Source organism: Triticum dicoccoides, chromosome 2B, assembly GCF_002162155.2.
Source record: "Triticum dicoccoides isolate Atlit2015 ecotype Zavitan chromosome 2B, WEW_v2.0, whole genome shotgun sequence".
Taxonomy (NCBI): Eukaryota; Viridiplantae; Streptophyta; class Magnoliopsida; order Poales; family Poaceae; genus Triticum; species Triticum dicoccoides.
Genome location: NC_041383.1, coordinates 328,420,320 through 328,436,846, shown reverse-complemented (window position 1 = coordinate 328,436,846; position 16,527 = coordinate 328,420,320). Strand labels below are relative to the sequence as shown.

The 16,527-nt window shown below is 46.0% G+C and overlaps 1 protein-coding gene across 1 annotated transcript in view; it reads right to left on the bottom strand.

Moving 5' to 3' along the window:
* LOC119363627 (mediator of RNA polymerase II transcription subunit 33A-like) overlaps positions 1-10,288 on the bottom strand; it is a 38,304-nt gene extending 28,016 nt beyond the window's left edge. Inside the window, exons 1-2 of the mRNA XM_037629003.1 lie at positions 9,876-10,288; positions 9,167-9,277 (exon numbers count right to left, since the gene is read on the bottom strand). Coding sequence (XP_037484900.1) covers positions 9,167-9,277; positions 9,876-10,168 — 404 coding nt within the window. The 5' untranslated portion in view covers positions 10,169-10,288. The remainder of the gene's footprint in view (positions 1-9,166; positions 9,278-9,875) is intronic.
* Between the last annotated feature and the right edge of the window lie 6,239 nt (positions 10,289-16,527).

Here is a 16,527-nt window from a genome sequence, read left to right as displayed (position 1 = left end):
ACCCTGCCAACAAAGGGCCGCCCCAATGTGGGCCTACAAGTCCGAAGATCCTATCACCGTACTCCACTTCCATGTCACCACCCATGACAAGCTGTGGAAGGTGCTATTCAAACCCCAGAAGGAGTGGCCAGCGAAAGAGGAGGATATTGGCCTCGACGCCGCGCACCCTCCTAAGAATGTAATGAAGTCTTATTATCTTATGTTCAGGTATTCGTCTTTTAACAAGAGATCTGACTTTTCCTTCCCCTTCCTCGCAGGGCTGGCTTGACAAAGCCATGCAGATCGACAGTTCGGCCCCGCAGCCCAAAGACCCCAGGTCGGCCCTGTTGGGGGAGATGCTGACCGTGGTGCCGTACAAGGCGCCAGATAGTAAAGAGAAGAAGAAGAAGAGCGACGTGAGGAAGGCCAGAGAAGGCCTCCGCTCAAGAGCACATCCGGACACCAGGTCCGGAGAGACCCAAGTTCCCTCCGCCCTCAAGGGGGAGCAGAAAGAGGACGAGGAGAGCGACTCCTCTCGTACAAGGAGAGGGCGGCTTCAGAAGACGCCGAGGAGGAGCAACCTCCTCATGCCCCGAAGAAACAGCGCAGGCCCAAGTTGGTCATGCTTGACGACAGCTCGGATTCCGACGAGGAGTCCGCAGCGTCCGAGGAGGTTCCGAAAAGGAACCCCAGGGCCAAGCCCCGTGCCGAAAGGTACGGATTCGGAGATCCCCTGGCGCTTGTTTCATTAGCCTATTACTGATAGTATGTGTGCATATCATGTTACAGCCCACCGCGCGACCTCCCCGTTGATCAAGTTTCAGAGGGGACTTCTACGCCAGCCGAACTGACAGAGAGTGGGACCGCGTCGCGCTCTACACCTCCTCCGGTCACCGGGGAGACCGGAGAGGTGTTGTCCCGAAGGACCCCTCCTGGCTCGGACGCGGGAGGTGGTGGCGACAAGATCATGGCCGAGGTCAGCAACTCGGTCACCGAAGGCCAGGAGGGGGATCCCTCCTAGTGAGCAAGGAGGGGGAGCTCGGTCAATCTGAGCCCTCCTGAAAGACGGCTCCGGAGCCCCCAAAGCCCTCGGAGGCGTCAATTCCGCCCTCCACTGAAGGGGGAGCCGGGGCCCCGCCGCCAGCGACAAACACGGGAGATCGGGCTGCAACTGGGTGCGTGATGGAGGAGGTTGTGAATAGCTCTTCCATCATTGCGGAACATCACGCCCTGATGGACATGGTTTTGAGAAGTATTTGGTCCGTTAACAGCGGACTGAAGGAAGCCTCCAGTGGCCTCCTGACGGGTTTCGAGGTAAGCCATGTAATATTCTTTCCATAAAGCGGATTTTGTGAACAAAGTTGTGCAATCCTTGTATATAGCAGCCCCCGAGACTCTGTCAGGTTTGAAAAACCTGGCGGAGGATCGAAAATCATCGAATCGGGAATCTAAATGATGTGATCCTTTTGTTGTTGAAGGCCTCGTCTTTGGCGGCGGCTGCCAATGGCTTGTCTTTAACGTAGAATTCCCTGTGGCCAACCTCGTGGCCCCGCCGAATGTAGGCCGAGGATGGGCCATCCGTGATAGTCATCATCTGGATCCGATCCAACGCCTCGTTTATCAGGGTGAAACTAGTCGGATTAGCGTGTGAGATTTCTTCGGAGTCGACCCACGGAGTGATGGTGAGATGGGGGGTGAGTCCGGCCAGGGCTGACCCCCGATCTTCGGATGCCGAACTTCCGTCAAGGCTCGAAGCCAGGTCCGCTGTACGGAGGGTGAGTATGGTCGGCGTTGACTCCCGTTCTTCGAACACGGTGGTTGCATCTAGGCCCGAAGCCGGGTGCGAGGTAAGAGTCGATCCGGAGATCAGATCGGGAAGATGTCCCGAAGTCTATGCTTCAGGATCTGCGAGTGCCTCAGATAAAGCTAAGAAGCCGGTGAAAATCATATCGCCACGAGTGTCAGCGACATACTCTAGGTTACCGAACCTGATCCGGTACTCAGGGGCGAAACTGTCGACCTAGTCGAGATGACCGGTCGAGTTGGCGTGCAGAATAATGCTGCCGAACGCGAAAAGCCGGCCGGGGGCGAAGATGTCCCCGGTGTTGATGCCATCTCCGATGATCAGGCGAGCAATCAATCCTTCGGCGATCCAACAGGGGAACTCTCAATGAAAGCACCAATGTCGGTGTCAAAACCGGTGGATCTCGGGTAGGGGGTCCCGAGCTGTGGATCTTGGATCAATGGGGAACAAGGGACGAGGACACGATGTTTACCCAGGTTCGAGCCCTCTCGAAGAGGTAAAACCCTACGTCCTGCTTGATTATATTAATGTGTATAGGATGATTACAAAGTCGATCTACCACGAGATCAGATGAACTAAACCCTAGGCGAGTAGGATGATGGTTGTTGTTCTAGCCTCTACGGACTAAATCCTCTGGTTTATATAGACACCAAGGGTATTAGGGTTACACATGGTCGGTTACAAGGAAGGGATAACATGCCGATTCTTCTCCTCTTGACTTGGAGGACACACCAAGACACCAAAGGCTTCCTGTCCGGATACGGAGTCTCCTCATAGTTTGGTCTTCTAGCAGTTCATAGTGCGGCCCTCCTGTCCGGCCCATGAGAGATAGGCCGGCAGCCTGAGGACCCCCCCAGTCCAGGACTCCCTCAAGGACCAAGGCCGATATAAAAGGAGGGCAGGGTGCCACCGTAGAGGAGGTCGACCACTTGATCCTCTACCCTTGTACTCTCACTCTCTCTCACCAGTGCAATCCCAAACCGAGCAGGAGTAGGGTTTTACACTAAGTGGCCCGAACTTGGGTAACTGCTGTGTCATCGGCCCGCTCTCGCCGTAGCCTCGCCGTGGTTAGTTGCAGGAAAGGATAGGACGGTAGGAACGAGCGCACCCCAGAATTCGAGCCTTTGGGTCCCCGAAGCCCCGATTCCGACAACTTTGACCAATTTGACAACCTAGCGGAAGAAGGCGATGGTACAAAATGGATCCCTAGGGGTAGAACTACGTTACCTTAGACAAGTGGTCCCTTCAAAAGAAAAGAGTCAGAACACGGGGCTAAAGTACATGGAAGACCAAGATTGAGAAGATTGTCAAGCGACCTTGAGAAACTATATTATCAAACTATTGTATCCCTTTGTGTCCGGACTTAACTAAACATATTTGTATCAGATCTATCTTGGTATACATATTGTGGAGAAGATTGTCAAACGGTGTGTGTCGTAAACATATATTTGCATCCGATCGATCTTGGTATGCATATATACATCAAGTTGTATCTTTTTTGAAATCCAAATACGTAGAAATACATTTAATGGCCGACAAACAGGAATAACCTTAAATAATACAAAAGTTCTAAAGGATACCAATGGCGCGCCAATTGATGACGAATGTCACTAACAAGTGTACTTGTGGTGTTGAATATAAAGGGCACACAAATGATGTGTTTATTGCATTTATTTCTAAAGAAATAGCAAAGCTATCCTAAATTTTCCCAAATTTCTAGATGCAAATTAATATGGTGCATATTGCATGTAAACAGAAATTCAAAGTCAAATGAGAAGCAAATCTATCGGCTCTCTCTAAAACCCTAACAGTTTCACTTGAAAACAACAATTCTTTCCCGGATATCCATCGGTTTCTAAGCAATTGAGATCAAAACGTCTATGTAACTCTCAAAAATTTATCACGGCATCTATAAGTCATATAATGATACCACACAAAGTTTCAGATTTTTAAACACCAATAATATCCTAAATACACTAAAACACCAATAGCTTACTAGTGGCGCGATCTTACTTGTTACTAGTGGCATTGTCCCTCTTTCCCTCACAACTAGTAAATTACCTCATATATGAGCCAATGCACGCGGGTTTCATCTCCATAAGAGTCGTTGAGTTTTTACGTTGGCTCGCCAAGCCTATCACAACCCTCCTCCTTTACCCGGGCTTGGGACCGGCTATCTCAGTGACTCTCTCCCATGGCTTCATTGTATGGCTCATCAGCTTAATTCCATGGTAATTAGTACATTACCCTCATCAAGGACATGTACGATAATGTTGTGATAAGTATTCGAACAAGTGATGTCGACACTGATGACTTCCCGATTAAGATAGGACTGCATCACGGGTCAGCTTTGAGCCCTTATCTTTTTGCCTTGGTGATGGATGAGGTCACAAGGGATATACAGGGAGATATCCCATGGTGTATGCTCTTTGCGGATGATGTGGTGCTAGTTGACGATAGTCGGATGGGGGTAAATAGGAAGTTAGAGTTATGGAGACAAACCTTGGAATTGAAAGGGTTTAGGCTAAGTAGAACTAAAACCGAATACATGATGTGCGGTTTCAGTACTACTAGGTGTGAGGAGGAGGAGGTTAGCCTTGATGGGCAGGTGGTACCTCAGAAAGACACCTTTCGATATTTGGGGTCAATGCTGCAGGAGGATGGGGGTATTGATGAAGATGTGAACCACCGGATCAAAGCCGGATGGATGAAGTGGCGCCAAGCTTCTGGCATTCTCTGTGACAAGAGAGTGCCACAAAAGCTAAAAGGCAAGTTCTACAGGACGGTGGTTCGACCCGCAATGTTGTATGGCGCTGAGTGTTGGCCGACTAAAAGGCGACATGTTCAACAGTTAGGTGTGGCGGAGATGCGTATGTTGAGATGGATGTGTGGCCACACGAGGAAAGATCGAGTCCGGAATGATGATATACGAGATAGAGTTGGGTAGCACCAATTGAAGAGAAGCTTGTCCAACATCGTTTGAGATGGTTTGGGCATATTCAGCGCAGGCCTCCAGAAGCTCCAGTGCATAGCGGACGGATAAAGCGTGCGGAGAATGTCAAGAGAGGTCGGGGTAGACCGAACTTGACATGGGAAGAGTCTGTTAAGAGACCTGAAGAATCGGAGTATCACCAAAGAACTAGCTATAGACAGGGGTGCGTGGAAGCTTGCTATCCAGGTGCCAGAGCCATGAGTTGGCCGCGAGATCTTATGGGTTTCACCTCTAGCCTACCCCAACTTGTTTGGGACTAAAGGCTTTGTTGTTGTTGTTGTTATGAACCAATGCACACGGGACTTAGGTGAAAAATCACTAAATCGACCGCACGGACACCAAATACGTGTGTGTTAGCTCCGCCGCCGCCCGCCGTGGATCTGACCATACTCCGTCACCACCGGCTATGGTTTTAATATGATATGTGATATTAAACCAGACGTCGAACCGACGTTCTACATGTTTTCTGTGTGATTTTTCAGCGATCGAGCCAAGGCAAAAATTTGTTGCTAGTGATGAATTTCACGCTATGTCTTTTCACAGAATATATATGAGTGCCAACATTAAGTGTTTTGTCAAATTTTTGGCTCTCCATATGGACAACTTTTTGCAAAGGTCGTGCCAAAATTTCTATTGAATTCTATAGGTATTTTTAAGTAATTCTTTTGATTTCCTACATATTTTTAAGTAATTATATGGATTCTATATAGAATTTTAACGTTTTCCAATCGATTTAACATGTAGGCTGAAAATCTCCGGAGACAAAGCCGTCACCACAGCCTCTTCTTCGTGAATGACACATACGAACGACAAAGACATAGCTCCATCGTTGCGTAATGACGATCTAGACAACCTAAGCCCATTTACAGATTGGGGAGTACAGAACTAGTGGTCATGATAGGTCCGGCGCTGGAACTAATGATCATGATGGGTTCCACGCCGACACCAATTGTCCTAAAGATGCGACCAATCACAGCGTAATGACGGTCTAGACAACCTGAGCCCATTTACGGATTGGCAGGAATACAAAACTAGTGGTCATGATAGGTCTGGCGCCAGAACTAATGATCATGATGGGTTCCACGCCAACACCAATTGTCCTAAAGATGCGACCAATCACAACAAAGGGACCAGCCAAGGGACCATCTTGGACAACCCAAGAGGCAGCGGAAGCCTAGGTCCCGAAACAACCTTGGCACTGATAGGATTGTGGTCACTAAAGTGGAGATCAAGGGTCTTCTTAGTAGTCCCCAAAAGGTCGCATGCCATTACACCAATGCCCTAAATTGCATCCTACGCGAAATCATGAGCATCAACGAATTCAACCTCGGGTCGAAAGCCAATGAGGGTGTGCGGAATCTCCTCATATCGAAGTTGCACACCAGATTCAAATTCCCGGACGAGTATCTAGTGCATAACACTAAAAAACAATGAAGCCATCAGAAAGTTTTTGCACATGTTGAGTAACTGGAAATCAGTGGTCAAAAGGCCAGTCAACACAAGACAAGGAGGGCAATGATAGTTCAAGCAAACTCCCATGGGTCAAAGCAAACCACCCTGGTCAGCGAAAAACCAAGAAAGTCTATGTCGTCAACAAGTCAACGGAAGAAGAGGTCATAAAAGAATAAGTCAAAGATGGAGGCGAAGGAGCGAAGAGGCACAATCCCAAGCAAAAAGGCATTCATATAGTGGAGGGAATCTCCCCCTAGTGGACCTCCATCCCCCTCCCCCTCCTAACCCAACTAGAGGCACATGGGCCAAAGGATAGAAGATTACCTTAGTTCTACCCTATCACCTTCTCTTTTCAAGGGTAGCGTTGATCATTTGTCAATGACCCCTAGGCTAGATAAGGCTCCACATGGGCATGTAAATCACTCACTGCCTGCTTGAATGAATTCAAGAGGGTCACTCTCTCTTCTCCCCTTCTAGCTCTCCCCGGCGAACTAGCAAGGCTGAGAATAGAGGTTTGAGGAACCTAGTAAGGCTCAGACTAGTAGGGAGTCGTGGGACTCCAGAAGTGGAGACACTTCGAGTGTTCCATGTGGTGCGGAGCACCCCATGGACATCACCATGGATTCTACACCAACACCTATACCTCCAAGTGGACCATTGACAAGAGCTTGCGCACGTGCTATTGAATCCGAGGTAAACTCGCTCCTCTTTGAAATCCCTTTACATTCAAATGAGACATGGTTACTACCTAAAGTTGGAATGCTAAATGCCATTAGGTGTGACGGAATCAAGAATGGAGAAGCCTGGAATGAAGGCCAGGCTATCATGGAGAAGGAAAGAGTCTCAAGGGAGAACGAGCAACACATGGAGGTTGGACAATGGGTCGGAATACCCGACCCAACCTTCAACCTAGCATCCGACCCTTGACATACGTTATGTCTTCGGGTCAGATGCTCCAACATAATCTCCGACCATATGTCTGACCCATGTCGGAACATCAAACATGCATGCGCGCAGAATGGTGGGGCTAATGACCCTTGTACCCCTAGCTCGTCCCTTACCTCCCACCACCTATATATTTCATATCTCTTGCATGTCTTAGGGTTAGCAAAGTGTAATAGACAAACTAAAAGAAGGCTTCGCTCATCTATCCTCTCCATTGGAGATCAAGACCTCCAGTGGAGAAGAATCCCAAGGGAATATCAAGACATCCATCTTCCCCTTGTAGATTTGGAGAAGACTACCCCCAATACCTCATCTCCCCTAATGGATTTGGGAATAACTTACCTTGTTACTTGTTTCCCTTCTTGCTTATGGATCTTGTGGTATTACTTGTATGGTTTGCCTAGAGAGTGGATATGTGATTGGGATCTTCTCTCGAGTGTTCTTCCTTGTGTTCATCTTCCTCCACCTCCAAGTTATGAAAGATTGGGCCACAAGGGCTTTGCCCTCCATCACCGTGCGTCGGGCACTACCCTTACCACTTTTGAGAGTCGTCAGACTCCGGAAATGGTGGCACTCCAAGTGTCGCATGCCCCGGGCACCACTCTCAACAACCCTTCCTCATAGGACGTAGGTCGCGCTCCAACGAGGTGACTAGACCTATTTAAAAAACTTCATTGTCACTTTATCAAGTGTACGGCAACCTTCATTGTAAGGCCGTTGTACACACCCCCACCAACCTCTGTTTTTAAGGCGTCTGTGAAGCGTCGCTTAGGCGACGCCTTAGCGTCGGGGCGCCCTCCGATGTCAAGGCGTCGAACCTGCCTTACACATCATCGTAAAGCGTCCGCTTTAGATCCTAGGGCGTCTGAATCGTCCGCCTAGGCGCGTAGGGCGGCGCCTTGGGCCAGATCGGACGCCATGGGCTGCTTCCAAGCGGGAAAGAGTGGCCCACGCGGGAAGCTTTCGCGGGCTTTTGCTGGAAATATTGGGCTCGCGCGCGAGTGCGAACAGGTATAAGGCGAAGGGCGGGACAGAGAGGATCGAACCAATCGCCCAATCCACCCGATAGGGTTTCCTTCTCTCCTCTCTGACCTTTGGCGGCGGCTCCTTCCTCTACAGCTCCGATCTGTGCCCCTCCTCGCCGGGCTCAGCTCTCCCTCCAACTCTGGCGTAACAGCAAGGTGTGGCTCCCATTCTCATCTCACTTCTACCCCGGCCTCCTCTGAATTTTCTTCTACCCCTCCTAGTACTCTGTTTCTTCCTGCATTGTAGGTAGATCTGTAGATGTGCTTGGCTGCTTGCCTGCTCCTCCTCTGCATCTGTTTGCTCCCAAATCTGCTTCTCCATCCACAAGGCAGCAACCCCACCATCGCTTCTCTCCTTCCCCATGCTTGTCTGCTTGCTCTAGTGATTTGGCTCTTCTCTCTTTGACGGTTGATTGGGTCTTTTCTCAGTGTTGCTGCAGCAAGGTGGAGTTGCTCCTCCACAACCTTTGTGCTGCTTCATTTGTGGAAAGAGTGCATGTGTGATTGGATCTTGTGCGAGTGTTTGTTTGCCTTGTGTTCTTGTTATTCTCTTGGTCCACCTCCAAGTGTGGAAGACTGGGCCACCTAGGGCTTTGCCCTACATTGATAGCCCATGGGGTGTATATATATTACATAGACTTGGAAAGGAAATATAGCCTAATAGGCCTCATAGACCTAATACTAACACTCCTTAACACTAACCACCTTACAAGAGGCACCCCCTTTCAAAATTTGATTCCATAACATCAACAGATTATACGCATTTTGAAGAACACATTCTTGCAAATCCTCAAGGATATGCCCGGTCCGGATGTGTAGAGTATAATGCATAAAGGTTGAAGACTGGTATACATTCAAATTATAAGTACTTCATACCCAAGCATACATATGCTTCTGGTGTAATTTCAAAACTTAATATCACAAAATTGTATAACTAACTATAGCATGCAGTGACTGGGATAAGGTTACTTGTTGGAATTTGCCGCTTTCATCTGAAAACATAATTTGAATCCATGTCTCCGCAAGAGCTCCAAATAAAGTCGATACGCTGTTGGCCTTGCCACCCGTTGAGGAATGACCCTTCAAGGAGGAGGAACACAGTGAACCCATCAATATAATACTTGCAAACAGTCTATTTCTGTCATTCAACACGTGCTTGATTTTGCTCCTGTTATCTAAGTACTCAGAACTTTCGCAAAAAAAAAGTGAGTGCTCTGAAACACAAGTTATTTTCTGGTATAATTCAGCTAATATGAACTTGAACGGTCAGTAACTCAGTATTGATTAGAGAGGCAAGACAGTACATCTGCCTCTACTCATCCACAGATGTACCCTGTGCATTTTCGTCGCACGGCAAAAAAAAAATCTACTCCCTCCAATCCGAATTAAATGACGCAACCTCTATACAATGTCCATTTTCATTGTATATATGGTCGATTAATTCGGATCGGAGGGGGTAACATTTTTGGGGAACGATATCACCTGCCTACAATAAGTACGGCAAATAAAGTTTTCTTCCATTTCCACGTCTAACTCCAACCATTCGATGTCCAAGAGAAATTCCTAGATCCGAACTAGCATTGTTTCGGTCGCGATTCGCAAAATGGCAGGTTCCATCAGACACCACGCAGGGACCACAAGCGCATTCCCCTCTCCTACCATCCTGTACTGTATGTACCTTGAGGAGAGGAGCGTGAGGAGGAGCGCCGGTGACGCGAGGCGCGCGGCGAGGGCAGCCTCGGCGTACTTCCACGCCGCGGCGGGGGCGGCGCCGCTGCTTTCCCCAGAGAGGAGCACGCGCGCCAGCATTTCGGCCAGCCCCGCCGAAAACTGTACGTCCCCTCTTTCCCCCGCGGCTGCCGCCGCTGTGGCCACCCGCGCCGCCCACTCATTCGGCGGGAGCGCCTCCGCTTGCGCCGCCTTCGTGTACTCCCCGGTCCATTCAACCCACGGCGAGGACAACGACGCCATGTTGAACGGCGGGCCCCGCCTCCTCGCCCTCGGCTGCGGCGAAGCGGCTTACTCTCGCGGGTGTGGTGGCTTCGTTCGCCGTCGGCAATGTAGGAGGCGCGGTGATAGTAGAAAAGGGGTATATGTGGAATGTTGGTCCTGGTGTTTGTTTGTTGGTGTACCCACTTCGCCCACCGCACCTCGAGTGAGTGTACTTTAATATGTAACCAGTGGAACGGCCCGTGCGTTGCTACTATACAATGCATATATTTGATTGACTCGACAACACTTATCTTATAATAACTTTTTCTTTCATCTTTTCGAGCCTCTTTCTTCTCCCACTCACCCTTCCTCCACTCACACTTGATAGAAGAGCATATAAGTCATGAATATTTTGTAAAGTAAAACTAACGTCTCTAAATTTAACGAACCGTTCGAAATCCAGTGTTGACAATCAGACATTTACCATCCACATGCCAGATCGGCCCTGCGGCCTCGAGCACCATTTTAAACATGTATGTGTGTGTGCGTTGTTGTCCTTGCTCGATGGATACCCGTCGCTGCCACATAGAGGGCACACACATGATCGTGTTACTGTACAATGTCGTTGCCTTGCTCGTCGTAATTTTTCTCGATGTCATCACTAGCCTTTACCCCGCCTTCAAATCTGTATTGCCACAATGGGACAGCACCAGCTCGCATCAACAGTCACCCGTGGGCACCATGCATCTGAACAAGATTTATTCCTTGTCCATTGGGATATACCGTCATAACCTATAAGTTTTTGTAATATGAATCTTAATATAACTGTAGAAATTCAATACATATAAATAACCTACACGCAACTCAAAGACACAGTTTACACTCTGATGATAATCGGGTTGGAAAATGAGATGTAAATAATTAACTGAAATTCTTTCATCATCTTCAGAAACTAAAGTCGAAGTCTTGCTCTCTCTATATTAGCTGACCAAATTTATGAGCATTGCGTCGCCGCCGCACAACCTAGAGAGATGCCTCCGCGTGGGCTGTTGTCGTTTCGGCGGAGCCGAGTGGGCGCCGCCACGCTGCTCGCCGGTCCGGACCTGAATGTTGATTGTGGCGGCTACATGATCAGTGGCTTGGGCTAGGGAATTTGAAAACCCGAGTGTTACACTCAGGTAGAATATCCACCCTCAAATGACAGCATGTGCTCTGTAATGAGCATATCTAGCACGACTAAAATTTGTAGGATAAAAGCAGAATTACTCTGCGTACATAGGAGACGACACAATTTTGCCCAATTTACACTCATAGTCAAATATGGGAATTCTAAGATTCTCAACTCCCATTCAATCCATCCCCATGGTATATGGACAATCACCTCATGTCACTCAAATTTAGTTACTTGCAGCACATGTTGTATTAGGCGTCTTAACTGAAACTTGTATTGTTTTAATTCATAGATGAAATATATGAAAACCTAATTAATAAAATACAATTATTCATAAGAAACGTGCATCAGTGTGAGGCATTGCTATGGGTAGTGGCGGAGCTAGCATTTGAGAACAGGGTGGTCCGTTCCCTAAAAAAATTCATAAGAAATATGACACATAATTATTCTAACTAATTACCAATATCACATAAAAACAACTCAATATAGTCTTACAAACACACTAAAATTTTCAATTAATGTTGTTTGGGCCAAAAATGGTGTGCAAAAGTTTGTATGTGTTCGGTTCATCTACTGGATAGCATAGCACATAAAAAACGTAAAATTGGAAATTGCGAATCGGAAATTGGTAGTTCATACCTTAAGTCAAAAATTGGGAAGTTCAGAAAAGACGGTTGATTTCGCCGGACTTGGGCACTCGGGGGCAGGGGGACAGCGCTACAGTCATGCAGGACAGGGGCGCACGCGCACGCAGCTCGTAGGGGAGCGGGAAAGGAAGAATCGATCCTCCTCGGCGGCTAGGCTCCGGCAGGTGACCGGCAAGGGCGGCGAGCCGGCGATGGTGGGGGCGTCTGGCGTTGGGACTCGGGAGTCGGGACGAGGCGGGTGATTGCCTGGCTCGATCTGGACAAGAGTGTGATGTGTGTGTGCTCAGGCGGTAAGGGTTATTGGGCCAATTTTTCTTTCTGGCCTAGTAATAGATCCATAAGCTGATTCAAAATCTCAGGGTGGGCCGAGGTCCACCCTGGCCACCCTGTAATGCATCTGGTGTTCCGCATAGCTACAAAATCTATGAATTATCAAAAAAACTACAAAGCCTATGTTACACCGAGCCCACAATTGCCGCCTCTTCTCGCGTGGTAACTTCAGCGGACATTTGTCTCTTGCCTGTTTGCTCTTCCTCAGATTTCATATTTTATGTTTGTTTAGCTAGCTTATTTTTAGTGGCAGCCCTTCCAAGGGCGTTAATCTCCTTCTTTCATTCGGTTGCCAGCTTTCGCTCAATTAATGGTGTGCAAGAGGTTTTCAAGAGCAGGGACTTTTCCACGAAGATCAATCAAGTCGGGTATTAAAGTGAAGAAAACATGAAGGACTCGAGACATGGGAGTTGATGGAATTCATTGTTTCACTCTAAAAAAACTTTATTCTTTATAGTGACTTCTTCTGCATGTGCTCTTTCAAGATGCCTTCCACACATTCTTCTCTCAATAAGAGCTATAACGGATGATGTAATGCCAGCTATTGAAATAGTTGGCCAAAATAATTCAAGTTCATTATCATCAATAAATCCATTGAATTTCTTCTCATTCTGAATCATCGACTTCACTTCCATAGCAACTTGCTTTTCAGCCTGATCTAAAGAAGAAGAAGAAGAAACGAGTTCTCTAGCACATGTGCAATCTCTAGATCTAAAAGTTTCCAACGATAGATAACAAGGGTTTCTCTAAAAAAATCCAAAGAAAAGGTATAAAAATCATGAGGAATTGATTATTTGCAAATATCATAAAATTTCATAATGTACTATCAGAACAATCTGTGTATGCGTAGTCTGATAAGATTTTACTTCTCCAAGATGGAAACAACGAGCATATTCACACATAATAAAATTATACACTCAGAGCTATACTGAAGTAGATTAGGCTTTATCAATAGCTAAGAGCAAGGAGCTCAATGACAGAAGTCCAGAACTACTTCCAAGTCTTGTAGTCTCAAGGGCAGGGGTGACATTCAAAACTTCATGAACAATACTGTGAAGTTTCTTATATAGTTCACTATGTAGCTGCACAAATTTGTACATTCTCTAAGCTTCATAAGATCTCGCTAATTTCTCTTATGCTACTCTATTGCGTCGAGCAGGTGTTTAATTGATATTTTGATAGACAAGAGTCTTATCAGTTACAGCACAAACTGGTGGTGCTATTTATTGGATATGATTTTTTATTTTCTAATAAGAGAGTGCTTTTACACACAACTACATAAGCATCACAAGGCACCTGAAGTAGAGCCATGATCAAAATCTGGGTTCGGTGTATTCCAATATCTAAAAAGAGCAACAAGAATAACAAGATTCCAATCTCACTATCATCATTGAATTAATAGCTTTTAGTGGAATGAGGGAATCAACCGGACTACCTTCACATTGCCAGTAACTGCAAAGTTCGTGTCAACTTCTTGCTTAAATGGCGCTCTCTTCGTCAGTCTACAAGAGAGGAATGTATTTTCTAGATTGATTGCATTGGCCAATATATAATACAAGATTCAAATCTCTCTCTGTAAGTCAGTAAAACAAACTTAAATGCAAGATAAAAAACTTCTATCATAAATAAGTAGAAAATGAAGATGCATATATGAATGATGTCAATTTTCAATGCTAAGCTAGAATATTATCAGATCAGCAAAACAAAACTTCAACATATTCATTCGGAGACTCAGGTAGGGGACAACGTCTAAATATTTTATCAACTTGAACAAGATTGAAACAAATAACAAGAAATATATGCACAATACAAAAGTGTCTCTTACCATGACAAGACCCAATATACGTTCTCCTCTTTCTCATTATACCAGTGCAGAAAATATCACAAATTTCTGATCAAAACAACATTGTTCTCCTTGCTTAGGGTTACCATTGTCAACAAAAAGGACCTATATATGTTGCACATCAGCAACATGTACATAAATGACGTAAATGCTAGTAAAAAGGCACACCCAAAATTTTAATTTTTAACTGTCAATTACCATAGCACACCAATCATGCACTCACCACTCTAGTTCAATAAATAAGTAATAACCATCCTACTGAGCAGAAGTGTTTTATAGAGCATTTGGTGAGAACATACAGAGTGCATGATACTAAAACTATGGTCGGCTTTAGAGGATCCTGAAACTGAGTTGCAAGCAAAAGAATGAGAAATAAATGATACCTCTGTTTGGACTTTGAGTAGCTTCAATTTATTGGGAGCTAAAGCTAGAGGTGCATCTTTTCCCGTGTGGGGCAATGGAGAGGAAGATGTGCAGTTCAATTACGGCCGAGGGAACTGTGGCGGCGCCTGGTCAAATCCGGAAGAACATAGAGAGAAAAAAGGTACAAGCCACAGCCAAAGCACACAGAAACCTACCTTGAGAACCTCGTCATCTATGCTTGTTTGCACTACCGTGACATGTGTAGCTGATAGAGGCAAAGGTGTCCCGTCTTTCGATGAGATGGTGACTATCGTTTTCTATGGGAGTCGACCTTGACGATCCGATTACAAAGGTGCGAGACGTCGCGCCTTAACAATCGCTAAACCAACTTCTGAGGGGTTATTGACCACGCCGGAGCACGATCAACCTGACCACAAGGGTCTGTTTCCTGCGAGCAAACGAAGAACAAACAAGAAACTGAGATTGCAATCTGGATATTGCAAATATAAGAGGAAAGCTTTATTAATGAAGGTGGGGTTCTGTGACGTCTTGGTCTGGTCGCTGAACACAAACGAAGTATGCAAAGTTGCAGCGATGGCGAACTTTTAATCTAAACAAAACCCAAAGTCTAAACGGTGCCCTAAGGGCTGTATATATGGAGGAAGAGGGGGGGGGGATTTCGTGGCCCTTGGGGAAGGGGTCCGAAACCAACCCTATCTCTTGTTTCTTCACACATGCAGACTCTAAAAATAGCCTATATTATGTATTTCGAAATTACATGGGCCTGGCCCAATAATAAGGTGACGCAGCACCTAGAATAGCCTCTGGACGAAATTTATTAAGTGGCATCTTGTATATTTCGTCCAAGGCTTGATGCACTCATTATGGTGGCTTCAAACTCCTGAAATCATCACTTGTAATTCCGTTCGTGTTCCCCTTGCGCATGCCACCATCTCCTTGCTTGGTCTTGCTCCAGTGTTCTTCCCTCTTATCCATGCCAGGTCCTTCATTTGTAAGCAAAACAAATGTATCCAATTTAGGCAGCATCATATTCTCGTGAACATTAGAATCATTACCAAGAAACCAAAGTACCCGATAATTTAATTGGCGTGCGTGAGCTCTAGTAATTGGTCCAGTATATGTAGCAGTAGGGGCTGTGGGTGTAACAATGGTGTTGATGTCCTCATCATCCCCCCTTCTTGAAATGAAGTCGTCCTCGACGGAAGCTCATTTTCCTCTCCCAAATAAGGCTTCAAATCTGCAATGTTAAAAGTGGGACTAACCCCAAAATCTGCAGGCAGCTCAAGTTTATATGCATTATCATTTATTTTCTCTAACACCTTAAAAGGACCATCATCACGTGGCATTAGCTTTGATTTGTGCAAATTAGGAAACCTATCCTTACGCAAATGTAATCAAACAAGATCTCCAGGTGCAAAGACAACATGTTTTCTACCCTTATCTCCAGCAAGCTTATAATTAGCATTCATACGCTCAATGTTTTCCTTAGTAACTCATGCATTTTTAAGATCAATTCAGCATGGTGTTTAGCATCAAAATTAACCTTCTCCGAAGATGGAAGAGGTAACAAATCAATAGGTGCACGAGGTAGAAAACCATACACAATTTCAAAAGGGCACATCTTAGTAGTAGAATGCAATGAACGATTATAAGCAAATTCCATATGAGGCAAGCATTCTTCCCACATTTTCTTATTATTCTTCAAAACAGCCCTAAGCATAGTAGACAATGTTCTATTGACTACTTCAGTTTATCCATCAGTTTGGGGGTGACAAGTAGTACTAAAAAGCAGTTTAGTCCCCAACTTAGCCCATAAACATCTCCACAAGTGGCTAAGAAATTTAGTATTACGATTTGAAACAATAGTATTTGGCACACCATGCAAGCGAATAATTTCACAAAAGAACAAATCAGCAACATTAACAGCACTAGTAGAAGGCCCGTGCGTTGCTACGGGCAAAAGCCGAATAACCATGAGTTGCCATCGAATAACAAAAATAAGAACAGATTGATCAAATTATTC